This window comes from Microcebus murinus, chromosome 5 (genome assembly GCF_040939455.1).
Source record: "Microcebus murinus isolate Inina chromosome 5, M.murinus_Inina_mat1.0, whole genome shotgun sequence".
In the NCBI taxonomy this organism is placed as follows: Eukaryota; Metazoa; Chordata; class Mammalia; order Primates; family Cheirogaleidae; genus Microcebus; species Microcebus murinus.
The window spans coordinates 56,638,846-56,666,745 of record NC_134108.1 but is presented as its reverse complement, the minus strand read 5'-3'; the positions used below and the strand labels follow the sequence as shown (position 1 = coordinate 56,666,745).

At 36.7% G+C, this 27,900-nt stretch overlaps 1 protein-coding gene across 3 annotated transcripts in view; it reads right to left on the bottom strand.

Annotated features, from left to right (window-relative positions):
• Window positions 1-3,277: 3,277 nt before the first annotated feature.
• ASCC3 (activating signal cointegrator 1 complex subunit 3) overlaps window positions 3,278-27,900 on the bottom strand; it is a 318,336-nt gene continuing 293,713 nt past the window's right edge. For 2 of the 3 annotated variants that reach the window (XM_012738813.3, XM_076003097.1), the window contains exons 38-42: window positions 12,115-12,266; window positions 10,318-10,465; window positions 6,750-6,959; window positions 4,554-4,729; window positions 3,278-4,458 (exon numbers count right to left, since the gene is read on the bottom strand). In XM_012738813.3, coding sequence (XP_012594267.1) covers window positions 4,311-4,458; window positions 4,554-4,729; window positions 6,750-6,959; window positions 10,318-10,465; window positions 12,115-12,266 — 834 coding nt within the window. In that variant the 3' untranslated portion in view covers window positions 3,278-4,310. The remainder of the gene's footprint in view (window positions 4,459-4,553; window positions 4,730-6,749; window positions 6,960-10,317; window positions 10,466-12,114; window positions 12,267-27,900) is intronic. The other variant, XM_076003098.1, reaches the window with a different exon arrangement.

Here is a 27,900-nt window from a genome sequence, read left to right as displayed (position 1 = left end):
TTTTGGTGAGTCTCTGAGAGCTGCTGGGATCTCTAGGAGAGTAAGTGGTCAACTGAAACGTATGTGTGGTGTTTTAGAATTCATGGGTGCCTTTGTGTTAATTCAGTCATTCAAAAAGTATGTATTGAGCTACCATGTGCCAGGCAGCGTTGTAGTTTCCTGTAATGTAACAGTGAACAAAAGTGACAAAAATCTCTGCCTTCCTGAAGCTTAGTCAGGAGAGACTAATAATAAACCAACAAATATTTTTATAGTGTTGATAAAAAAGGAGAAAATCCAAATAGGCGAGGGGGGTAGGGCTGTTTTGTGGGCTTGCCATTTAAAATTAGATGGTTAGACATGTGGGTGTCAGGGGCAAGGGTCATCCAACTGGGAGAGCAGTCATGGCCAACGCCCCTCAAGTTCAACAAGTAGAAGGTGACCACTGTGGTTGGTGTGGAGCGAGCAAGAGGGAGAGTAATGAGATGAGGTCAGGAGGTGGTGAGGGGAGGACATGACAGACCATGTGGGACCTCATAGGCATTTTCATTCTGAGATGGAAAGGCACTGGAGCTTTTGAGCAGAGTGGGCTCCTGATCAGACTTAGGTTTCAAAAGACTGAAATTTACACAGAAAAGACTGTAAAAGGGCAAGAGCAGCAGCAGGAGCCCAGCCAGGAGGCAGTGTAGATAGGACAGTGGTGGGGGGAGGAAGCTGGATTTTGGATAGATTTGAAAGGTAGAGTTGAAAGTATTTGTTGACAGGTTCAATGTGGGTTGGGGTTTTCTAATCTCTGAGATTAGGAAAGGGGAGTCAAGAGTGACTCCAAGGTTTTGGCCCTTGTGTAGAGCATGTGCTTGGGAAGTGATGCGTAGTTTTCTAAGGCTACTGGATTAGGTCACTAGAAGGGGATGTCAAAATTTGAGAGAGAGGGTCAGTTTTGTGTATTTTGGCTTTGTTGTGTCAATTGTGTGTATAAAGAGGGAACAGATTTTTGGTGACTAAATATCCCATGTCACTGCATCCTCTTCCCACCAAAGCTAGCAGTGGAATTTGAAAGTACGAGAAAGCCTCCTTATTTTATGTCAAGGAAATATGTACATTCCCCCTATAAATGTTGCAACTCTTAATTATTGAGGTTGAAGGATCCCCACACTTAAAGTTTCCTGTTTTCATAGCAGGGTTGTGTCTGACAGTTGAATTCCAGTTGGTCCTAAAAGTAACAAGAAAGATCTGGGTCTGTTTGCAGACTCTGCCTGCCTGAAGCTGGAATCCACCTTGCCCCAAGGAAGATAACAGGGCTAAGATTACAGAGCAATCCAAGTTACCTTGGGGATGTGTGAGGAGTTCTAGTATCTCACCACATTACCAATGGTGGTGATGGCGGCAAATACACACACACACATACATACACACACAGGAATGAAGGTTGCAGGGGAAAACCCTGGAAAGAAATAGAAACTGATTCTTACCAAGTAGTAACTACCCTATCATTACCCACTTCACTGTGGGTGACAGTAGCATCAGATCTTTGCTGAGTGAAGCCTGCAGAATTACTTTCTTCATTCACTGCCTCTCCTTCTCATTGCCTGCTCAGGCCCTTACCTCCTGCAATCTAAGCTTCCTCCTTTCCTATTTTACTGAACGTACTCTCTTAACAATCATCGGTGACCTACCACCCCCAAAGTCAGGACCCTTGACTCGGTTCTCACTTCTTTGGCCTCTTGTCAGCATTTAGCACCCACTGGCATAGATGCCGCCCAGGATCCTGGTTCTCTCCTCGCTCCACTGGCTCTGTTCTACTCTCAGAACATTCTTTGTTATAACCCTATCTTTAAGTGCAGTTATGTTCTGAATGTTCTTTCCTTGGCCCTTCTTGCTACATTTTCTTGCTTGGTCATATCATCTCTACATGTATGCCAGATAAATTTTCATAAAGACAGCTCCTACAAAGCCAAACCCTGACTTCTAGTGACTTGTCAAGAAATTCCATTGCATTCACATAAGAATTGTTATCCTTACTCTCTTAATTCAAGACTACTTCACAGACTTTTCCATTCTTTTCACCATTTGGATCCTTTCATGTTTCTGAAAATGCAGACCTGGATACTCTAGGCTGGGCTATCTCAAAGCCTTGCTAATGTTGTTCTACCTGGAACGCTCTTTCATCTGTGCCTTCCCAATGCTAACCATCTTAAAAACTCAGCCTAAATGTCCCTTCATGATTTTTCAAAGTAATATTTTACCTCTAAACTTCCATAGCATTTTCTCCCTATCACTACTATTGCAATTACTTTCTTTTATTATAATTATGTACATCTTCTTTTCATCACCAGGCTACCTTGTTTGAGGGCAGGATATGTCTGATTTATGTGGGTATGAGAGTACTCAACACAGTGTCTAGAACAAATATTTGACTGGCACTTCAATTATTTTGAGTTGATAAACTCTAGAGGAATATGAAATGACAAGCCATGGTATCACAGTTGTACATTGTTGCAGCCAGAGATGCATGGTCTCAGATGAAGTAGGCTGTGGGTACTTCAGTCAAGGAAGCACTTGAAAATCCAGCCTATTGAAATCTTTCTTCTCCAGAAAACAAAGTATCCTTCAGAGATTTTAGAATACATTCTCTCAATAATCAGGATTTGGAAAAAATTTAAATACTGGTAACATTCTTGGCCACTAAAAGTTATGAGAAGTTAATGACTTACAGATCTGAAAATAGTAGCACTAATCTGATTATATTGGCATATGTCCTGTTTACAAGACATATTTAACATTAAAATTTTTGTTGAGTAATGAGTATGGATAAAGTCATAGACACATAGCATTTGGTCACTCATTGGAGTAAGATTAACTCTTCTATCCAAGTGCACCCTACCTGACTAGTGTCCTCTGTGGCTTATTCTGCACTAAAATAATTTTAAAATTATTTTGTCAAATTATTGTTCTTCTCTCTGACGGGTATAACAGAAATGATTTCTTGTTGCTCCTATGTCCTATGTTGAGTGAAGCAGATCCCCCAACTCCCAACACGGCTGCTCTCTAATGCACATGGAGGGTGCTGATAGAGAAACAGGAAGACAGTGTGATGGTTTCTCCTCAGCTTCCTGTACAGACTGTTGGTTGTTGTGAATATATAATCTTCATTTTCTCTTAATTCCACCCAAACAGTGGTTAAGGTATGAATTTCAATTAGGAAACACACTTTGCCAAAGGAAAAACAGAGAGAATTCTTTATATGAAGTAAATTTCTGCGACTATAAATCTTGAGACACCTCACACCCACTATATTTGATAGAATTTCATTCTGCTAGAACATATATCACATGGACATTGAATTTTAACAAATTTTTAGTTTGAAAAAGTATTTTTAAGATGGAATTTGTTTGGACATAGAGAAATGTCCTTTATCACAGGTGAAAACCACCTGTAGGTGTCAAAGATTCTGTTTGTCTCAGACCTGTCCTGCAGAGCATAAGGAGAAAGGACTGTAATGCACGGTCTGTACTTGTTATAACATGATTAGATTGTATTCTCTCTGTGTGTAAATAAATATATCAGAAAGAGAAGCAAAGTAAAGTCTTGAAGTAGAAGAGAAAGCAAAGAGTAAGAGAGGATATAAAGGGAAGGTAGCAGGACAAAAAAAACTGAGTCAGTTTGTCTTGAAGTGGCGGCCTATATATTTATTTCTACCAGTTTACAGTGCCTACATTTTCTAGGGTCAGTATATTCTGTTTTCTTTGCTAGCATCATTAGGCAACATAATATAATTTTACATCATATATTATTCACATTAATGACTATAAGAAATTCTTAAAACTACTTTGGCATGTGATCAAAGTACAAATTTTGCTAACAAGACACATTGTGTATCCCTTTACAGATTTATACTACATATTTTATGCTGCAGAGTTAGAAATCTGTTAAAATAAACCCTAATCCTGCATTGCCTCAATGTAGTTTTCCTTTAAAAAATAAAAAATAAGTCAATATTCATGTAAACAGACATTGTGAGATGTGAAATTTGATAACTCCTAAATATCATCTCAAATATACACAAATTTAAAGATTATCCTACATGCTTATTCATTTTTCATATCAAGAAATCCATGAAAACAACATTATAAAAGGCAACATTTATTAAAAGGCCACCGCAGCTAACTTCATGTTGCTGAAGTCAATACTGCAGCCACTGTCAATTTCCTGGATGTCCTGAGGTTAGAAGCTGATTCCGCCAAGGCAAACATCAAGTAGTTTGACTTTGTCTAGATGACTCCACAGCCAGGTTTCTCAGCCACTTCTTTCAAAGGCTTGTTCGGGTCAGGTTACTTTATTGCCAGGTCAGTCAAGGCATCAGAGACCTCTGTGTCGACCTCGGTAGAAAAGTTCGCTCGGGTGACATTGAGATAAATGTCATACTGCTGGTCCAGGCCGAGGTAGCAGTCACTCATGAAATACAGTGTGTAGATATACCTAAAATATAAAAATAGAACAAAAATGTAAAACCACCTGTCTAATCACAGTCATATCTAATTCTTTCGGAACTTTGGTGGCGAGATTCTGCTTACCTTCCAGGTATTTCAGGGGTATAAAAAGAAAGGGAAGCAACATGCTGATTTCGAACATATCCTACTCTTTTCAAAGCAATAAGTTCTCTCTTATCCACTTCTCCTAATATCAAAAACCACCCTTCATCTTTTGATTTGGGAAATCGAGGGGTAACTGCACAGCTCTCTTGCTTTCCCTGTAAACCAGAAAAAAAGAAAATATGAATAACGTTTAGACTTTCTATATCACTTCGTTGTGGTTTAAAAGGCCATGTTGTCTTACCTGAAGGTCATAAATCTATACCGTTCAGCATATCTACCTGGGATGTTTTAAATTTTCTTCTATCATGGTTTTCATGTCTTTAATATGCTATTACCTACTTTTCTTCAACGTTCCCAGAGCACATTACACATACTACTTTGTGAGTGTAACTACCAGAATATTTGGCTCAGTTAGAATAAAAAGCTCTGGATTTTGATATAAAATTAGTAAATTCTCATGCCATTCCTACAATTAATACCAGTACACTACTTGCAGATCAACAAATTGAGATATAACCATGTTAACCAAATCTTCCAAAGCCTTATTCACAAGGAACTGATACTTAGGAAAACAATTAAAACCAATCAAGGCTAGACTCTGGACCTCAAGATAATGAGTGCTATGTCAAATAAACACTTTCGTCCATTCAAGAATAACACTTACATAAAAAAGCACAACTTATAATATGGTAATATAAAAAAGTCCTTTTCTGTGAAATGGCAAATTGTAAGTCAAGCAATTTATAAAATATGTTAATCATCACAAATCAAGATTAGATATAAACATAATAGCACTTAAAGTCTTTATTTTAGATTGATTTTTATAAGATACAATACTATTCTAGTGATTCCGTAAGACAATGACTTTATGGCATAAAATATACTAATAATGACATGTACTAATAATGACATACTCTTAATCAGACTTCACTCAGTATTCTAGAGACAGATGTTTTACTAATGGCATTTTAAAAGAGGGGTCAGAGAATAATGTATTTTTTACAGCATTTAGAAACAAAAGTAGAATTTTTCTAGTATGATTAAATCTAATTTTTAGGTAGAATATTAAGGTAAAAAATGTTTATTTTTTCCTCATGGTTTTAGCTTTATGATTATTTTTATTATTATTACTTTATAAAATGACTACTATGTTTTTGTAAGTTGAGATACATTAAGTCATCTAAAAAAGGCTCACAGTAAAGCCTCTGAAATGCCAGAGGCCAATCAGTTCATACTTATACTGACTGGTTTTTAGAACTGGAAATCAAACAAGGTGAGACTTGAAGGCACAGTACTGAAAGGACATCATAACAGTAGAAAGTTACTGACCATGTTGTGTGTGAAAACAGAGTGCACAATACCAAGGAACTACAACCTCACCCCTGAGGGTTTATTCTAGATATGGGAAAACTCTGAATCCACTGGGCTAAAAAGAATCCAAATTCTTTCTTATTTCAATTATTATGGTACTGAAAACCAATCTGCCCACCTGCTGTGTACTAACATTTTTAGAGGACTAATTAATTTTGGTATCAGAAGCAACAGAAAAGAGCATAGTAATTCAAAATAAAAATATTATACAGTTTTGGCCTATATGAACATTGACAAAGCTCTCTCTTATACATTATAGTGAGGGAAGCAGGAAGATTGGGCAACTGAGGCTCAGAAAAACTAAGAGTCTTATTCAAATTTACAGAGGTAAGTGGTAAAGCTTCAGTCTCACCTACATCTAGCCCAATGTGGCTCCTGTATACCAAAGCGCCTGTAGAGCAAAACTTCAATGTCCTTAATAATCCTTTTGGGGGTGTGGCTAAGAGTATAGATTTTGAGATCCCTCTCCTTAGGGTCCTGATTTAGTCAGTCTGGAGTGAGGCCAGGGAATCTACATTTTAAAAAAGGCATTTCAGGAAATTCTGCTGGACTGTCTGCAGACCATACTTTGAGAAAAGTACTCTAGGCAATATATTCTTTATGTAAGGTGGGTTTTCTGGGGTTGAAAAATGGCATATGAGGAGAGCTGACTAATTTCAAAAGACTGACTCTTGCTGCTTAAGGCCAGTTGAGAAAGCAGGATTCATGAATGACACGGACACATTAGTCATATAAAAGGTATGTGTGGTGGCGCATGCTGGTATTTGGTGTGAAATATTTGAGAATGGAAACCAAATACTATACCTTGTGGAACCCAAAGTGGACTCTCTGCAAGCTGACTTCAAGCACATACTCTTGATCAGCATGCAATTTGATCCATTTGTTGTCATCTCGTTTGTCTGCAGTTAGAGTTGAGACAGAGAGTTCATTATGTCCTTCAACTAAGTCATCCCACGAGCCTTTAACACTTATGCCAACATTTATCACTGGCAAGCGAGATAAGAAATTCCATGCCTGAAAAAAAAAAAGAAGAGAAAAATAATAAAGGAATAGTTAACATGAAATGCAGTGATCAACTAAGAAATAGCATGCTTTTAGAAAAATCAACTTTTCACTTTGAGATTAATTCTGGATTCAGTGCAGTTACAGGAAATAATACGAGAGATCCTGTGCACCATTTACTTGGTTTCCTGCAATGATAGCATTTTTCACAAATATAGTACAATATTACAACCAGGTCATTGATGTTGACAAAATCCACTGATTTTGTTCAGATTTTCCTAGTTTTTCTTATATATATGTATATATATATATATATATATATATATATGTGTGTGTGTGTGTGTGTGTGTGTGCATGTATATATGTGTAGAAATAGTGTGCTTTTAAAGATCTTGTAAAAACAACTAAGAAAGTATTTATCATTATATAAACTTGTGATCCCTTTATTGTAAATCTCTCCTGATACTGAGTAGTTACTGACTATATCAAAAACCAGTGAGTTTAGAAATATTTGTTGTTGAGCTGGTTTGTTTTAGAGAAGCATTTATCCTAACAATTTATGTGACTTCTAAGGTGGAGAGCATTACTTGGGGAGATAAAAGCAACCTGAAAAAAATTTTATATGCATTTGTTAATGTCAGCATCATCCACTGACCATGTATTGTACAATTTTTTGTCTATATTCTAAATGTATTCCATTTATTCTGAAAGGAAAACATTTCTATATGTCTACATATCACAAGGAATCCTATAAATCTAGAGTTCCTTCTAGAAACAAATATGTATTTTTTGGCATTATTACATTGAGAATACCAATTAAAATGACAAATTAAAAGAGTATAAAATATTTTACCAATTTTATTCTTGCTCTTTAAATTGAAAGATATTTGTGAGAAGTCAGTATTCAAATAGTAAGTGTTCATCAGTGTTGAATGGATGAATAAATTCCTAGGTCCATGGAAAGGGTTTAATAAAATAAACTTGAGGTCACCTTTTTCTGATATACTCAATTATGTGGCAATATCACTATCAGTCAAGAAAACTTCTTAATACATTGGCTGTTTTATCATTTGTTATCTTCTTAGTTTTTAAAAGTACATTAGTACTTTAATTTTGGTTTTCCTTTTATTTCTTTAATATATAGTATAGATTTCCTTATAGGCTTTGATTTCATTTGCTAAGACTTTAGTGCTGCTGAGTATACTTAATTGAAATGAAGTAGCCCTGATGAACCAAACTACCTCTTAGGAATTAAAAAAAATGTAAATTCAATGCAAATTTTCAATTCAACTCCAATCCTATAACTTGTCTTATTAATCTGAAATTATGTCTGGAACTAGATTTTGAAATAGTCAAGCCACAGAATGTACTTAAAATACAAATGATGGTCTATCCCCTGCTAGAACCAATAGTCACTGAGTATAGAAGCTGTACCACCTGATTCATCCAAGACTGCCCAGAATGGAAAAGTAGTCAAGGAGTCACTTAAATGCACAATTTCTGTAAAGCAGTTATCAATAACTTTGTGAGACGACACAAGTGACAAGCAATATTTACCACATGAAGCAACACTATATATGTTTCTTCACTTGCACCATTAAATTAGTTATCAATATAATATTTTCTGTTAATAGCAACGCATTGGGATTTTACTTTACAAAGCCCCCAAAAGTCATATCTGGCTTTTATATATATGCAATCTTTTTGTAGGACTGAATATTATTATTTTCTACCTACAGTGTGTACACATATATTTATTAGGTATATGTGTATGTATGTATATATATTTATGTATATAAAACATGAGCTATTTTTAAAGAAACTGCTAAGACATTTCAATACCAGCCAAACATATTTATCTGAGGATTAATCTTCATCTATTGAATCAGGCAAGAGCACTGCCATGCATACAATTATTTAATTAGCAGCCAAATCCTCTGCCAGTCAGCAGCCGTTCCAGGCATACTGATGGGGTAGAAGATGCAAATCTCACAGTCATACTGCTTTTTCTCATTACTACTGCAATTAGCACTTAAATTGATGCTTTAAACATACTAATTTCTGGAATAATTCAGGATTTGTATGTTACCTGGGATCGCCTCACTGCAGAGCCGACACCAGATTGCTCTGCAAATTGAAGCACTTTTGAGCCAAATAACCATCATCATATCAGACAGAGCCAATTTGCATTTGGTTTTAAAGATAACAGAATGGCAATTTATGCAAATAAATTAAGTAAGTTTACTTCTGAGTTCTCCCTGAACTAATTATAACAATGTTCTAATTTTTCATCACATCTAAAGCTTGGCTTGGAATCAATGTATGTTATGTTAGAAATCTGTTGTTGCTAACAGGAGCCTTGTTTTGATTTAAATACATTGTTTTTATTCATAATTTTGATGGTAATTTAGTTAGAAAGGTAGGCATTTATTATGAATATTTAAATAGTTTTTTGTGCCAATTTTGGGTTCAACAGAAACTGAACAGTCAATCAGATGTTAATGCCTGCTATACTTTTTCCAAGTCTTGCTCAAAAATAAGTTCTACTTGGAAAAAAAAGAACCATGATTTAGAAGTTTCTTTAATACCTGCATTTGCAAATCAATATGTTAATTATGTTATAAATCCTGAACATTTATTTTGACATGTTTAGGGTAAAATTACTTAATACTTAAAGTTCTAGATAGCCAAATATTTTTGGCATCATTCATTCATATTTTTGGCCTTCCCAAAGATTGCAGATATGACCCATATTGTATTTCACAACATAGATTCAGCCTGCTATATAAGTTATATGGTTCACAAATGAGGAGAGTATTTGAAAGAATACTTTAGATAAACCTAAGAACCATAAATTGATTAAAATAAAAGGCAGACATAAACAAGTAATTAAAAGATTGTATGAAAAAAGACTCAAGCAAAAAAAAGAAAATCTACCCTGAAGAGAGGGAGTAGAGGGCTCTCGGGCCATGCAGCCCAGTGATGGACAAGCTACATGAGCCTTTCACAGCCAGCTCAATAGCATTATACCGAAACAACTTGCAATAGTGCCAATGCTATTATTAATTACCATTACTGTCATTATTTTTAGTATCATTTATTGAGTTCTTATTCTATGTCAAGAACTATAAAAAATAGTTTATATAATATCTTGCTTAATCTTCACAGGACAGAGTAAGTCTTGTGAAGATTATATCATGAGACAGATTTAACGTTTTCAGGTACACAACCACGGCTAGTATATGGCCCAAACTGAATTTAAACCCAGGTGAGCCTGGCCCTATAACCCATGCTCTAAGTTAGAAAATCCTTGGTACGACTCCCCAGAGAGAGTAGGGAAGCCTTCAAAACACTTAAGAGATGACTTTACCTGCTTTGTTTTTGCAGCATGTAGCTCATTTTCTACCATGGAGCTGAATACATGGTCTTTCCCTCCACAGGCATGTATTAGTTCAGGAAGGCACTCGATGGAAGTTCGACACCTAGCATGTGGGCCCTTTATAACGGGCTTCCATTTCCTAGGAAATAATATCAACACCAACCAAATAATTCTTTCACAGAAGAAACAAGATTTTTTGACAATGGTGGTTTATTTAATTAGAACAGTATTTTTTTAAAAAAATTTAGATATAACTTTTTAAAGGCCATTATGGTAAGTTTTAAAAATCAGCCAGGGTTCTCTAAAATATCAACCCATTTTATGCTATCATTGCATAAAATGTGTACATTGTGTGTGAGCTCCATAAATACTTAGGGTTCACAGACACTGGGTGTCTTGCTGATGCTTCTGTTTGGATAAAGTACTGATCTGGGGCCCTGACATTTTTTAATGGATACAGGCAAATGTCTCCAATACAACTGCTTGACTATAGATTTAAATTATAAATTTTTAGAAACATAAAATTAATAGTACATTTTGGAATCTTTGACATTTACAGTATAAGTAGTGTCAGATCCAGAAACATAGGCCATCTCAATCTTATAGCAAGAAGAAAAATATAAATGAAATTATATTAATGTAACACTCTTAATGGGCAACAGGAAAACTGGATCAAACCTCCTGGGCCCCAAGAAGCTTCCATAACAGACCTGCGTACTGTGTGGAGTGTGGGGTAGCACCTTAATGTTCCTTCTTTACTGCTGAAACTCTGTCGCTATAACTTTTAGTACCATATTGGAAGAGTTTCTGAAACAGCTGCAGATATACATGAGGTATCTGCCTTTCTCCCCATGCCACCTGATTTTGGCTCACTTTCAGGCATGTATTTTAATTTCCAGGTACACCCCATGGTAGAGTCTCAAGCATCATGGAGACAAGTGCCCTGGAACGCAGTACATTTGAGTCAAATTGAGGAACCTTTCTCAGGGGACTCCATGTGTGCCTGAGGTTCTTGGTGTCTGTGTCTAGATGCCTTGAATGACTGCTACCCCTCATGTAGCTGACAAGATCTATAGGGTACATGATAGCAAGCTACAGCCAGACTATTTTGCTTGTCTACATGACTGTGAACCAACATTTTGGCTACAAAGTATCTCTCAACTGGTGTGAAACACTGGTGTGAAAGAAACATTTTCATTTAAACACTGCCAACCTTGCTTGTATACTATTATGTACTGTTCTTTTCCCTGTTAAAATATTTGCAGCCATGTACATGAGACTTATGGGTTAAATAGTTTGATGCTATATAAACTCTTCTTTTAAGTACAGGTTATATCTTGAGCTCCTAGTATATATAACTACGCAGTTTTGGACATTTTACAGATGTACAATTTACTTTTGACAATGGATTTAAAATTCCTCAAATCTTATTGGTCATTTATTTTGCTTTAAATCACAAAGAACTTTGATAATGGCTTCTTAAATGAAGGCTGATATTGTAAAGGGATAAATGCAGTTAAAATAGAAATGTATCCAATGTTGCAAATGGAAAACAATTTAGATAGGAACAGGTTAAATCAAATGAATTGTGGTTGGCTTAGGACTGATGATCAAATTCAAAGTAACAATGTTACCTTACTAAGCCTTAACTTTCTGTGGGAAATAGGGACATTTTTACCATAAATAACCAATATTCTAGGTATGACAGGAAATTTCAGTGACCACACATATAAATTTTTTTTTTGGAAATTAAAACAAAATAATTACATCAAAAATTAAAGCAATTACCTGAAAAGGTGAAGATGGTGGTGTTCTATGTTTGGTACCGTAAGAAGAGAGGAGTCTTTTAACCACCGACCCTGGATCACCATTTGAACCAGATTGGTAATATTCAGGGCAGTCACCAGCCAGCCCTGGTTTGCAGCCACGTCCAGCATTGCCTGAATAGGGAAAATGCAAATATGACAAGGATATCATGGTACTTATCACTGGGACTCTGATGTTAGCTTTAAAAAAAAAAAAAAACAGAAAAACCAGAGATTCTCTCTTTAAATTATTATTCGTCAAGATAGAAAACAGAAAATAAACTGCAGTAGGATTAGAGGGAACAGACTGAATCTTCCATAGCATTTATTGTATGTTACTTTGTAACAATGGGCCAAATACTAAGCTTTTATAGGGTAGCAACGATAGCTAGATAATACTGATACGCAATAATAAAGCAAAGATAAGTCAATGTAGTATATGAGAGCAAATACTTATATAATTCACTGTATCAAGAAAATTAGTGGCTGCATTTAAAGAGTAAATCTCAAGAACTCTTTCAAATTTAACATCAATAATGGTAAGGAGATAGGTTTTCTTGCCAAAAAATTATTTTCCACAAAGAGTAGGCTAAAGATAGAGCCCTGGTTTTCAATGACAATAATACACCACACACTAGCAAAGGGGGTGACTGCTGGTGATACATATGCAATGATGAGAAGCTATTCATATTAGTCTATACATTTAATCTAATGTTTTATGGACAAACAAAAGGCTGCATTTGCTTAAGGCAAAACTAAACAGTGAAATCTTATTTAAACAAAGGCAAAGTTTACACAGGCAAAGCTATTTCAATTAAATTAGATTCTGGAGAATGCTGACTTAAAGACACATAAGTTAATATCATGATCTTAGGTAGGTATTTTATACAGTTTTACGACTGTGCTCTCTTGTTTTGGGAAATGAAGAGGTGAAGGTAAGAGAAATTAGATGTACCTAGCAAATGTTTAAAATGATACTTTAATAGTAAATATCTCATGGACAGTAAAATATTTATAAAATGTTGCACAAAATCTATTAGTGGATTTTGAGAAATAATTTTTAAGGTACATTATGTTAGAAAAGTTATTAATAATATGCCACACTACTTAGTACTATTGACTCAGACATATTTTCCTTTTAAGCTTTGAATTTCCTATTATGTTTTCTAATTTATGAAAAACAAAATAGTTTAAAAACATCCGGCCAAACCAATCTATATCTTTTTATATACTTTACAGGGAGATGGATCAAAGTTTCTGGATATTATGATCAATGTGATGAAATGTTCAAATTGGTTTTTAGCACCCATTAACCTGCTAGATATACATCATAAAGACTGAGTGTTGTTGGTATAATAGATATATTTATATGTTTGTATATGAATGTATATATATGTATGAATGTACATGTTTATAAACCTAGGGAAATTCACTTATATTCTTCCTTTTTCCCTATAGAATATAAACACTGTCTTTCTGTGAAGTATATGAGACAAGCAGGTTATGATGAATAGTACTCATAGACCAAAAAAAAGTAGTTCACAAGTCACAACTTTTGAGTCCTGCTAAGGGAAGAGCAAAGGAAAAGAGAAATGAATAATTGGACCTAATGCAGAATCATGATGATGTTAGAACGTGTAATGTGGAGTAACCATGGCAATTTTACTTGTGATTTTATATTACAACTTCACTGGAAATAAATTCCAGACCAAAAGCTCACAGAAGAGCTGGATGGATGTGATTTTAACTTTCAAGTTTTCATGATGAAGTTAAAATATTTCATAAAATTTATGAGCATTCCCTACAATTTTTCATTGTATGATCCAGATGCGAAACTGTAAAAAAATAATGCAAAGTATCTGTTTACATGAAGTAAAAAGTCATATCATGAATTGAAAGCTATTATTTATCGTTTTAATTTAGAGAAAAGGCAGGTGGAGAGATCAAGAATCTGGGAGAGGCCGGGCGAGGTGGCTCACGCCTGTAATCCTAGCTCTCTGGGAGGCCGAGGCGGGCGGATTGCTTGAGGTCAGGAGTTCGAAACCAGCCTGAGCAAGAGAGAGACCTCGTCTCTACTAATAATAGAAAGAAATTAATTGGCCAAATAATATATATAGAAAAAATTAGCTGGGCATGGTGGCGCATGCCTGTAGTCCCAGCCACTTGGGAGGCTGAGGCAGAAGGATTGCTTGAGCCCAGGAGTTTGAGGTTGCTGTGAGCTAGGCTGATGCCACGGCACTCATTCTAGCCTGGGCAACAAAGCGAGACTGTGTCTCAAAAAAAAAAAAAAAAAAAAATCTGGGAGAGTAAAAGGTTTTGTGGCTAACTAATGTTGCTACACGTTTCTCTGCTTGATCACTCCCTGGTCCTGTTCTCTCTCCCACTGCCTTGGTTGCAGACCATCATCATCTCTAACCTGGAACATTATAATTATTCCTTCATTCTCTTTCTCATCTAATTTTTATTCAATTCATACTTTATAGTGTCACTAAAGTGAATTTTTCAGGAAGTAAACTGATCATGCTTCTTTTCTGCTTTAATTCTTCTGCTTTAATTTCTCTAATGGCCTTCCTCTGTGTAGAGGATCAAAACTACTACTTCTCTCCATGATAGTCAACCTCTTATGATCTATCTGCTCCTTGTTTTTCACTCTGGCCACCTTCCCCTCTTATACTTAGTAGAGCAATACAAAAACTACTGGTATTTTGCCACATTTACCCTTAATGTTCTTTTTTCTTCTTCTTCCCCCGACCCCCGCAAATACCATTCCTTCTACTTCGTCCATCTGGGAAATTCCTATTCATCCTTCAAGTTTAGCTCAAAGCCTACTTCTGAGAGTGAAGCCTCCCTGATTCTGCCAGATGTACAGTCATATGCCACATAATGATGTTTTGGTTTACATAGAACTGTATATATGACAGTGGTCCTATGAGATTGTAATACCGTATTTTTGCCGTAGCTTTTCTGTTTAGATATACAAATATTCAAAATTATGTTACAATTGCCTACAGTATTCAGTACAGTAACCTGCTGTACTGGCTTACAGTCTAGGAGCAATAGGCTATACCACATAGTCTAGGTGGGTAGTAGGCTATACCTTCTAGGTTGTGTAAGTATGGCATTCATACGATGATGAAACTGCCTAACAACACATTTCTCAGAACACGTCCCCATTATTGAGCCATGTCTGACTGTACTTTTCCTATGCTTCTGCTGCTCTGGACACACCTCACCATCATCCTCTTGTGATTCTTTGTTTACACATCTGTCCTTTAAAGTATAGGCTCTTTGTCAGTGATAATCTGGAATTATTCTTGGTAACTCCAGCCTTACTACAGTGTACTCAAGAAATATTTGTTTTGTTAAAGATTATAGATATAAATCTAATTATAATGATTACAACAACACTCTAAGTCATTATACATCTACCAAAGACAGTACAGTATATGAGAAATAACTCAAACTTTTGATGCTAAATAAACATACAGTAGTCCCTCCTTATCTCTGGGTAATGTTCTAAGACCTTTATTTTCTTAGTAATGGCCCTAAAAGGACAAGAGTAGTGATGCTGACAAGTCAAATATGCTCCAGAGAAGCTATAAAGTACTTCCTTTAAGTGAAAAGGTGAAAGTTCTTGACATAAGGAAAAAAAAATCATATACTGAGGTTCTTAAGACTTATGATAAGGAACCATGTATCAATAAAATTGTGAAGAATGAAAAAGATCTTATAGCATGTTATTATACTGAATATTGTGGGCAATTATAACACAATGGTAAGTATTTGTGGTAGTTTTGCTATTGTACCTTGAACTGCAAAAGTTCCAGTCACAGTGTTTGCTATGTGCTTAGTTAAGACAGAAAAGTCATTAAATTTGTGGGTGGAAGACATGAACAGAAATATGTTCTGATTGATGGCAAGTGGGTTCAGTACTGTCTGTGGTTTTGGGCATCCACTAGGGGTCTTAGAATGTATTCCCTGTGGATAGGGAGAGACTACTATACAAGAAAGCCAGGGAACTAGGCTAAAGACAGATCCTCAGGCCAAACTGGAGGATATGGGCCTGGTTCTCAGTTTGAGTAGGCAAGCCCATGTCATTGTTCAGAGGCCCATACCTGACAGAGGCAAAAGCCAAGGGATGGTCCATGTAAATGGGCTTGAGGGTCCTGGTATAGCTTATACTGACACATCTGTATATGACTAAACCTAGGATGGGCTCCTTATGTGTTAGTGAAGCTTTCCTGGCAGATAAGGAATAATAGGTATATGTTCCTCCTCAGAGCAGGACTGGCTTTGGTAATAGTTGGAGATCATGGTAGAGAACCTCAAAGTTCTTTGCAGAGATCTAATACTCAACAACAAAAGATTGTTTTAGTATACCAGGAAGAAATAACCCTTGACATTCCTCAGCAGCTTAGCATTAACATTAGGCAAATATTTAATACTCTTTTGTCTCTTATTTAATTTCTACTTGGCACACTACCTACTAGACAAAGCTAAGATGATTCTGAATGTAGGGGAAAATGGATGGGGGCTGACCCTGTGCATGAGACTTTCTCCTACTAAGTTCAAATCAATTTCAATTCATCTCTGATTCCATGTGCTTTGTCATCACTAGCCATGGCAGAATGGAAACGTGATTTCTAGCACTGCATTTACTTTTAAAATTAAACTAAAACTAAACCCCTATCAAAATCAACAAAAAACAGTAGAACTGTCATTTACTGAAGAGAGGTGGGCTTGAAAGAAGGTGATGAGTTTGGTTTTGAACAGAATTTAACTGAGGTGCTACTATGAAGCCAGGTGAGAAGTTCAGGTAAAAATGGGCTCCCAAGAGAGAGTATGGGATAGAACTGTAGACTAACAAAACCTGGGCACAAAGTGGGCAGCCAAGGTAGAATGAGCAGCCTTGGTAGGGATAGCAGAGTGGGGGTTATCTGCAGATGAGATCTGGAGAGATGGGGGAGGACAGCTAAGGTACTCTCAAGGGCACTGCTAAAATACTTGTGATTAGATGGATGTTTGTTAAGCATCTACTATTTGTTAAACACTCTGCTAACCATGTTATGTAAATTATAAAATTTAAACCCATTTTACAGATGAAGACACTGTGGCCCAGACAGCCAAAGAAACATGTCTAAGGCTGTATACTCTGGTAAATGGGTAGAGCTGGGACTCACATTCTAGGGAGCCTGACTCCCAAGGGCTTGCGTTAACCAATACTGTATACTGCCTATGACGTTCAGGATGAGGAAGAAGGTGTGTAGAATGTAAATGGGGTTTTGAATTAGAAATAAAGATTCTATGAGGAAAGTGCATTCTAGACAAAATGGGACTTTGAGAAGGTTTCTGACAAGATAGAATATTTAAAGCAAATAATAAGTTTAGATGAAGTGTAATTGGCAGTATATTTCACAAACAATTTATTCTGCTTTGATGATAGTGTGGTATACTAGAAAGAGACTTAGCCTTAGAGTTTAGAGTCTTGTGCCTCTAAATTAACTATAGGACCTTAAGCAAACAAATCACTTAACCACTGGTATTCATCATCTGAAAATTCAAGGAGTTTGATTAGGTGCTTTTTAAGGCTTCTATTTTCCATAAGTTTTCTCAGCAATAAAATGTCAACATACTCAAGCTTTATGATTATTTATTTTGATAAAGTTTACTTTCTATCTTTCCAAGTGGACTGTATATCCTTGAGGTCAGGGGAAGCATATACTCAGCACACAAATCAGCTGTACAAAGAAAAGACCCTCCTGGGGTCAGAGTAAGATGAGGTTTCTGTGGCTATGACGTGTGGGCAAGACCTCACAGAAAACAGGGGCTTCTGGTGGTCTCTGAAGATCTCACAGAAAGTCAATGAAGAGAGAGAAGCTCTGAGATAAAGAGAAGGGAAATTGATAGCACGCATCTTGGAGGGTCTCAATCACCTCTGTAAATTGGAGGTGATGGCTCTTGCTGGGAGAAAGTACCATAAAGGAGCATAGAAAGGTTTGGAATAAGTACTGGGCAGAATTAATGATGTGAGCAAAAATTAGAGCAGCTGTGAGTTTCAACAGCATGACTCTGTAGTAGAAACAGTCAGTAGTGTTCTGTGACTGTTTCCAGCAATAATAAGTATGAGTAATTTGAGTGTGAAAGCAGAGACTTACCTGTTGATAGTTATCCAGGGAGGTAAGAGATTTTAGGGTACTAGTGACATTATTGTCAAAATGGCCAGTGCTAAAATTAGAAATACCATTAGATCCAGCAATAGCACTATTAGGCATCAACCCAAAAGAACAAAAGACATTCTATAATAAAGACATCTGCACCCAAATGTTTATGGCAGCACAATTCACTATCGCAAGGATGTGGAAACAACCCAAGTGCCTGTCACTTCATGAGTGGATTATTAAAATTTGGTATATGTATACAGTGGAATATTACTCAATTATAAGAAATGACAGTGATCTAGCACCTCTTATATTTTCCTGGATTAAGCTTGAGTCCATTATCTGAAGTGAGGTAACACAAGATCGAAAGAACAGGCTCCACTTGTACTCGCCATCAAATTGGTACTGACTGATTAACACTATGGTGCTCACATGGTAGTAATATTCTCCAGGGATTGGGGATTGGGAGGGTAAACTCACAACTAAAGGACACGGTGAGCATTGTAGAGGGGAAGGGCATACCTCTAACCCTCACTAGGGAGAGGCAAAGGCATAAAATGTAACCAAAATGTTTGTACCCTCATAATACCCTGAAATAATAATAATAAAAAAAGAAAATCAGTATGTGTATTTTACAATTAAAAAATATAACCTTAAATAGGCTGTGCGCCCAACCCAGGTGGCGTTCCTGTGCAGGGAACCTCCCCGCCGGCATCACAGTCCGGGGAGGCCTGGTGGCTTGTGGTCTGGCCTGCTGGCAGAGGCTCAGGAGTAGCTGCGGAGTTGGGGAGGGTAGAAAGAAGCGAGGCCTGCTGCAGACTGTGGGTCTCAGACAGCCCCACCCCCACACCCAGACTTTCTGGCTGAGCGGGACCATTCCAGCCCCGCCCTGACAGCAGAGAACAGAACTTTGACCCCTGCTAACAGCCTGAGGGCAGGCTTACCCAACCCAGCTCCGCCCAGAAGGAGAGCTGATAACAGGACTCAAAATCAACACCATAGCCTGTTCCTCCAAGCAAACGCCACCTACTGACAGGGACAGCATCTTGCACAGCCTTTCCACGGCACCCACTGACTCAATATACAGGGAGTGGTCCAATTTCACCCACAGGCACCACCTAACGCCTCAGAAACTAAACAAGGTGTGTGAATACCCAAACAATAACCTAAGGAAAGAAACAACAACTGATCGACATGGGAAGAAATCAGCGAAAGAACTCAGGAAATATGAAGAACCAAACGGAAAACACACCCCCAAGGAGGAGCACCAGCCCCCTAGAAACGGACACCGACCAAAATCAGGCAACCAATATGACAGAAAAGGAATTTCGTATGTGGATCATAAGAACACTCACCCAGCTGCAACAACAACTCAATAACCAACACCAAGAAAACACAAAAAACCTCCAAGAAATGGAACAAAGGTTCAACAAAGAGATTGACACAGTGAAGAAAACTTTAACCGAAGTCCTGGAGATGAAGAATCAACTCAGAGAACTACAAAATACTGTGGAAAGTCTCAAGAACAGGGTAGATCAAGCAGAAGAAAGAATCTCAGAGCTTGAAGATAACACCTTCCAATTAAATAAATCAGTCACAGAAATACAGCAGAGAAACAAGAGAAAAGACCAAAGTCTACAAGAGCTGTGGGATTATGTGAAAAAACCTAATGTGAGGGTCATAGGTTTAGCCGAAGGGGAGGAAGACAACACTCAAGGGCTGGACAAGCTTTTTGAAGATATAATAGAGGAAAATTTCCCAGGTCTTGCTCAAAATCTCGATATACAAGTTCAAGAAGCCCAGAGGACCCCTGGGAGATTCAATGCAAACAGGAAGACGTCACGTCATGCAGTCATCAGACTGACCAAAGTATCAACTAAAGAGGCCCTTCTAAGAGCTGTAAGACAAAAGAAGCAAGTGACATACAAGGGAAAACCAATTCGAATAACATCAGACTTCTCTAATGAGACTTTACAAGCAAGGAGAGACTGGGGCCCCATTCTCACTCTTTTGAAACAAAACAATGCCCAGCCTAGAATATTATTCCCTGCAAAACTAAGCTTCATATATGAAGGAGAAATAAAAACATTCGCAGACAAGCAAAGGCTCAGAGAATTCACCAAGACAAGACCAGCCCTACAAGAAGTACTTAAAACAGCGTTATGCACGGAACATCATAATAATAATCCACGGATATAAAAACAACCAAAACCTAAAGATATTAAAGGCCAGATATTACAATGGCTCAAGACACAAATCATAGCAACAACATCCAACCCAACAGAATGATCAGTAATCTACCTTACCTATCAGTTCTCTCAATAAATGTGAATGGCTTAAACTCTCCACTCAAGAGACATAGGCTGGCTGAATGGATAAGAAAATACAGGCCAAGTATATGCTGTCTTCAGGAAACACATTTAACCTGCAAGGATGCACATAGACTAAAAATAAAAGGGTGGAGATCAATATTCCAAGCAAACAGAAGCCAAAAGAAGGCTGGTGTGGCAGTTCTAATTTCAGACGATTTAGTTTTTAAGCCAACAAAAGTAGTAAAAGACAAAGAGGGTCATTATATAATGGTGAAGGGCACAGTCCAACAAGAAGAGATAACAATTTTAAATATATATGCACCCAACTTAGGTGCACCCAGATTCATAAAGCAAACCTTACTGGAGCTAAGCAAATGGATTAATAGCAACTCCATAATCGCCGGGGATTTCAACACCCCACTGACGGCACGAGACAGATCCTCCAAACAGAAAATTAATAAAGAAATAATGGACTTAAACAAAACTCTAGAACAATTGGGTCTGACAGACATCTACAGAACATTCTACCCAAAATCCACTGAATATACGTTCTTCTCATCAGCTCACGGGACATTCTCTAAGATTGACCATATCCTAGGACACAAAGAAAATCTCAAGAAATTTAAAACAATAGAAATCATACCATGTACCTTCTCAGATCACAGTGGAATAAAACTAGAAATCAACCCTAACAGAAACTCACATTTCTACACAAAAACGTGGAAATTAAACAACCTCCTACTAAATGATTACTTCGTAAATGAAGAAATCAAGACGGAAATAAAAAACTTCTATGAAGAAAACGACAATGGGGAGACAAGTTATCAACTCCTCTGGGACACAGCTAAAGCAGTTCTGAGAGGAAAGTTTATCTCCATAAATGCCTATAACCAAAAGGCAAGAAGATCACAAATAGACAATCTAATGAAACGACTCAAAGAGCTGGAAAAAGAAGAACAGACCAACCCCAAACCCAGCAGAAGAAGTGAAATCAACAAGATCAAATCAGAACTAAACGAAATTGAAAACAGGAAAGCTATTCAGGAGATTAATAAAACAAAAAGTTGGTTCTTTGAAAAAATAAACAAGATTGACACGCCGTTGGCTAAGCTAACGAAAAGCAGAAAAGAGAAATCTCTAATAAGCTCCATCAGGAATAAAAAAGGAGATATCACAACTGATCCCAAAGAGATACAAGATACAATTTATGAATACTACAAAAATCTTTATGCACACAAACTGGAAAATGTGGAGGAAATGGACGAATTTCTAGAAACACACAGCCTCCCTAGGCTCAACCAGGAAGAAATAGATTCCCTGAACAGACCAATCTCAACAGCTGAAATAGAAACAGCAATTAAAAATCTCCCTAAAAAGAAAAGTCCCGGTCCAGATGGCTTCACACCTGAATTTTACCATACTTACAAAGAAGAACTAGTACCTATCTTGCAGAAACTATTCCACAACATCGAGAAGAACGGAAACCTCCCCGACACCTTTTATGAAGCGAATATTACTCTGATACCAAAACCAGGAAAAGATGCAACAAAAAAAGAAAACTACAGACCAATATCCCTAATGAATATAGATGCAAAAATTTTCAACAAAATCTTAGCTAACCGAATACAGACACTTATCAAAAAAATAATCCACCACGACCAAGTGGGCTTCATCCCAGGGATGCAGGGATGGTTCAACATACGTAAATCTATAAATGCAATTCACCACATAAACAGAAGCAAAAACAAAGACCACATGATCCTTTCAATAGATGCAGAAAAAGCTTTTGACAAAATTCAACACCCTTTCATGATACGAACACTTAAGAAAATAGGCATAGAAGGGACATACCTAAAAATGATACAAGCCATATATGACAGACCCATAGCCAACATCATACTGAATGGGGAAAGATTGAAATCATTCCCACTTAGAACTGGAACCAGACAAGGCTGCCCACTATCTCCACTTCTGTTCAACATAGTGCTGGAAGTCTTGGCTACAGCAATCAGACAAGAAAATGGAATCAAAGGTATCCAAATAGGGGCAGAAGAGATCAAACTTTCACTGTTTGCTGATGATATGATATTGTATCTAGAAAACCCCAAGGATTCAACCAAGAAACTCCTGGAACTGATCAATGAATTTAGTAAAGTCTCAGGATACAAAATTAATACACAGAAATCAGAGGCATTCATATACGCCAACAACAATCTAATTGAGAACCAAATCAAAGACTCAATTCCCTTCACAATAGCAACAAAGAAACTAAAGTACCTAGGAATATATTTAACCAAAGAGGTAAAAGACCTCTACAGGGAGAACTATGAAACACTGAGGAAGGAAATAGCAGAGGATGTAAACAGATGGAAATCCATACCATGCTCGTGGATCAGCAGACTCAATATCATCAAAATGTCTATACTACCCAAACTGATCTACAGATTCAATGCAATACCTATTAAAATCCCATCAGCATTCTTCACAGATATAGACAAAATAATTTTACGCTTCGTATGGAACCAAAGAATACCCCGAATATCAAGAGCAATTCTAGGCAACAAAAACAAAATGGGAGGCATTAATATGCCAGATATCAAACTATACTACAAAGCTGTAGTAATTAAAACAATATGGTATTGGCACAAAAACAGGAATATTGACCAGTGGAACAGATGTGAGAATCCTGATATAAAACCATCCTCATATAGCCATCTCATCTTTGACAAAGCAGACAAAAACATACGCTGGGGAAAAGAATCCCTCTTCAATAAATGGTGCTGGGAAAACTGGATAGCCACCTGTAGAAGGCTAAAACAGGACCCACACCTTTCACCTCTCACAAAAACCAACTCACGCTGGATAACAGACTTAAACCTAAGATATGAAACTATTAGAACTCTAGAGGAAAAAGTTGGAAACACTCTCCTAGACATCGGCCTGGGCAAAGAGTTTATGAAGAAGTCCCCAAAGGCAATCACAGCAGCAACAAAAATAAATAAATGGGACATGATCAAACTACAAAGCTTCTGCACAGCCAAAGAAATAGTCATGAAAGTAAACAGACAGCCTACAGAATGGGAGAAAATTTTTGCATCCTATGCATCCGATAAGGGACTGATAACTAGAATATACTTAGAACTCACGAAAATTAGGAAGAAAAAATCAAATAACCCCATTAAAAAGTGGGCAAAGGACTTGAACAGAAATTTTCCTAAAGAAGACAGAAGAATGGCCAACAAACATATGAAGAAATGCTCAACATCTCTAATCATCAGGGAAATGCAAATCAAAACCACAATGAGATATCACTTAACCCCAGTGAGAATGGCCTTTATCAAAAAATCTCCAAACAATAAATGCTGGCGTGGTTGCGGAGAGAGAGGAACACTCCTACACTGCTGGTGGGACTGCAAACTAGTTCAACCTCTGTGGAAAGCAATATGGAGATACCTTAAAGCGATCCAAGTGAATCTACCATTTGATCCAGCAATCCCATTGCTGGGCATCTACCCAAATGATCCAGTGACACTCTACAAAAAAGACACCTGCACTCGAATGTTTATAGCAGCACAATTCATAATTGCAAGGCTGTGGAAACAGCCCAAGTGCCCATCAATCAAAGAATGGATTAATAAAATGTGGTATATGTACACCATGGAGTACTATTCAGCTCTAAGAAACAATGGTGATATAGCACACCTTATATTTTCCTGGTTAGAGCTGGAACCCATACTACTAAGTGAAGTATCCCAAGAATGGAAAAACAAGCACCAGATATATTCTCCAGCAAACTGGTATTAACTGAGTAGCACCTAAGTAGACACATAGGTGCTACAGTAATAGGGTATTGGGCAGGTGGGAGGGGGGAGGGGGGCGGGTATATACATACATAGTGAGTGAGATGTGCACCATCTGGGGGATGGTCATGATGGAGACTCAGACTTTTGGGGGGAGGGGGGGAATGGGCATTTATTGAAACCTTAAAATCTGTACCCCCATAATATGCCAAAATAAAAAAAAAAAAAAAAAAAAAAAAAATATAACCTTAAATAAATGGCCAGTGCTGGTTTGGGTGGCAAGGGAAGTCATAGGGTGACTGAGGACTAAACTAAGGGATCAGGAAAAAGATAAGAGATTACAGATCATAATAATAGAAATGTTCAGTCAAGCTGACTGATGAAGATGCTGTGGTCAGAGAGGAGGCTCAGAAAGTGATATCATGACGATAATGGTTAATGTGGTTTGGACATAACAGTTGTCAGAGTGGGAGTGTGGGATGCACATGATGGTGATGTTACAAAGGCCATCTGTTGAAGCCACTATGATGGATTGAAAATGGAGAGCTGAAGACTATGAACGGGTGTTTGAAGAAGTAGGAAAAGAGATCTAGAGTTTGTAAGATAGTTGAAAGGGAAATCTTATGGACATTGAAAGTAAAATGTAACATGAATAGAAGATGCAGGAGTCTCAGAACAAAGAAGTGTTTGAAGAGATCTGAGGAGGACAACTCTTTAATTGTTAGGGAAACAAAAAGAATCAGCCAATTCTGGAGTTTCAGAGTTGAATGTTGAAGTGATGGTGGTGTGTGTCTGCATTTATCTGAGTGAGAAAGTAAGAGATGGAAAGAGAGAGGAAGGAAAGAAGGAGAGAGGAAAAAGGGGAGAGAGCAAGAGAGAGAGAGTGAGAGTGAGAAAGGAAGAGAGACACACACACACACACAAACCAGAAGAAGACTCATACTACTCACCTCCTAGACCTCCTTCTTATATGGAAAACTCCAGAACTTCTAAAGTATTGGGCTTTATACAGAGTAAAGCAAAACAATAACAAAACAAACAAAAAGAAAGCCCTTCATAGAAAGGTTAGAAAATGGGTAATCTCTAGAAAGAAATTTTTAAAGGTGTGAGGCTCCTGAAGCCAAAAGCATACTTTATGACTTGGATACACTTTGTGTCCTCAAGATTCATTTTAAATCAATTTCAAGAACTCCCTAAGCATATCAGGCTTGATCTTGGTATTTAAATTCAACACATTTTCACAGTGGTATAACTATTTCTGCTAACAGATTTATCCCAATCTACAGATATTTTTCTTCTTCTGTAATTGCAGATTATACTTTTCAAAGACAACATTTTTTTTCTTTTCTTTTTTTTTATTTCGGCATATTGTGGGGGTACAGATTTTAAGGTTTCAATAAATGCCCTTCCCTCCCTCCCCCCACAAGTCTGAGTCTCCAGCATGACCATCCCTCAGATGGTGCGCATATCACTCGCTATGTATGTATACTACTACACAAATATTTTCATCATACCATATTGCATACTGTTTACACAGTCTGACTTTATATAATTCACTGTTTGGGATTTCTAACAATAATTGTGTGGGACTTTTCTGAGAGAAGACAACATTTTAAGCTTGACAATATATCGCTCTATATTTCACATCAAGTAAAGTCAATCCCACACAATTATTGTTAGAAATCCCAAACAGTGAATTATATAAAGTCAGACTGTGTAAACAGTATGCAATATGGTATGATGAAAATATTTGTGTAGTAGTAAATAGATTATAAAACACTTTCATCAATAGTTTGCATTTAATCCCTAACAATACCAACTATGGGGCAGGCATTAGTACTACCCCCCTTTTCACAGATAGAGAGTTAAGCTCACAGAAGTTCAGTGACTACGTAATCACACTAAGTTGAAGCTTGATCTTGGTTTTCTAATTTCATATCTGTGCTCATTACACTATTTTCCATTATCTCTGCTGAATTACACACCCTGTCTTGTTTCAAAAAGAATTTGAGGTGGCTTACATAGTCTTCTTTTCCCTATATATTAGAAAAATAAACTCCAGGCAAAATTATCATATATTTAATTGATGATTGTCTCTGTGAGCAAATTTTATAAAAATAATTTTTGAAAACCTAAAATTTTATAATTATTTTAACCTACCATTTGGCTATAACTGCATTTTAATACTTGAGGTATTTATCTTTTGAAACACAACTAAATTCTGGATTTAAATAATCCAAGGGTAAAAGGGGAACACTGAAACCTGTGATGATATTAAATCAACTTTATTGCAAGGAAACAGAATCACTGACCTAGGCCCTAAAAGAAAAATGACATCATTAAATGTACTTAAAGAGGTAGGTTAAAAGGTGGATAGTAAGATCTAAGGCTCATCATTTAAAATTTTCCCCTAAAATCTAAACTTAGTTTAAGGAATCTGTCAATTTAGCATCATCAACTCTGGCTGTAGGGTCTACGTATAGAGCTTGACAGATGATGCTCTGGCGTCTCTCTTCCCTTCTTAGTATTCTTTAGATTTGCCCCTCTCTTCCTCCTCCGTTTGTCCCTCTTCCTTCTCTTTAAGAACCCTTTTCTTCTTTTCCCCATAGCTTTTGATATCATCTTAATGTATCTAGTGATATTATAAAAGTTTCAACAAATACATGAAAATAAGATCATGAAAAGGGTTGAAATGATAAATAATGTTGCTACTTCTGTTTAAATTAAATGACATAAAGATAATACATTGTTATCAGAGTTTAAAAGAAAGAGATTTATTTAGTCCAGAATAAACAAAATTGCATTAATTTATAAAAAGCAAGTTATTATTTATGGAATATCATGAGAATGCAAAACACTATGGAAAGATCATCAAAAACAAGGAAAGTCTAAGAAACTATCACAGCCAAGAGAAGTCTAAGGAGACATGATGACTAAATTTAATGTGATATCCTGAATGTGATTCTAGAACAGAAAAAGGACATTAGGAATCATTACATATTGTACACATGTATCAAAATATCACATATACCCCCCAAATATGTATAACTATTATATATCAATAAAAAAAGAACAAGGACATTAGGTTAAAATTAAAAAATTCTGAATAAATATGGACTTTAGTATAACTATGTATCAATATTTGTATCATTATATATAATTATGTATCGATATTTGTTTATTAATTGTGGCACATATATCTTACTAATATGTAAGATGTTAATACTAGAGGAAAGATAGGTTTGAGGTATATGAGAACTGTCTGTACAAGCTTTGTAACTTTTCTGGAAATCTAAAACTATGCTTAAATAAAAAGTTTATTAACATAAAACTATGGAAATTCATCCTAGGCAGGTTGTTAAAACATTAGTTGTTAGACATCTGCTAGAAAATGCACTATTTAGTCCAAGAGCTCCCAGAAGTTTTATGATGATAGGAAAACCTAAAGAAAGCTTTCCTGACAGAAAGGCACACTCCTTTAAAGGCTGAGGTCAGTTGC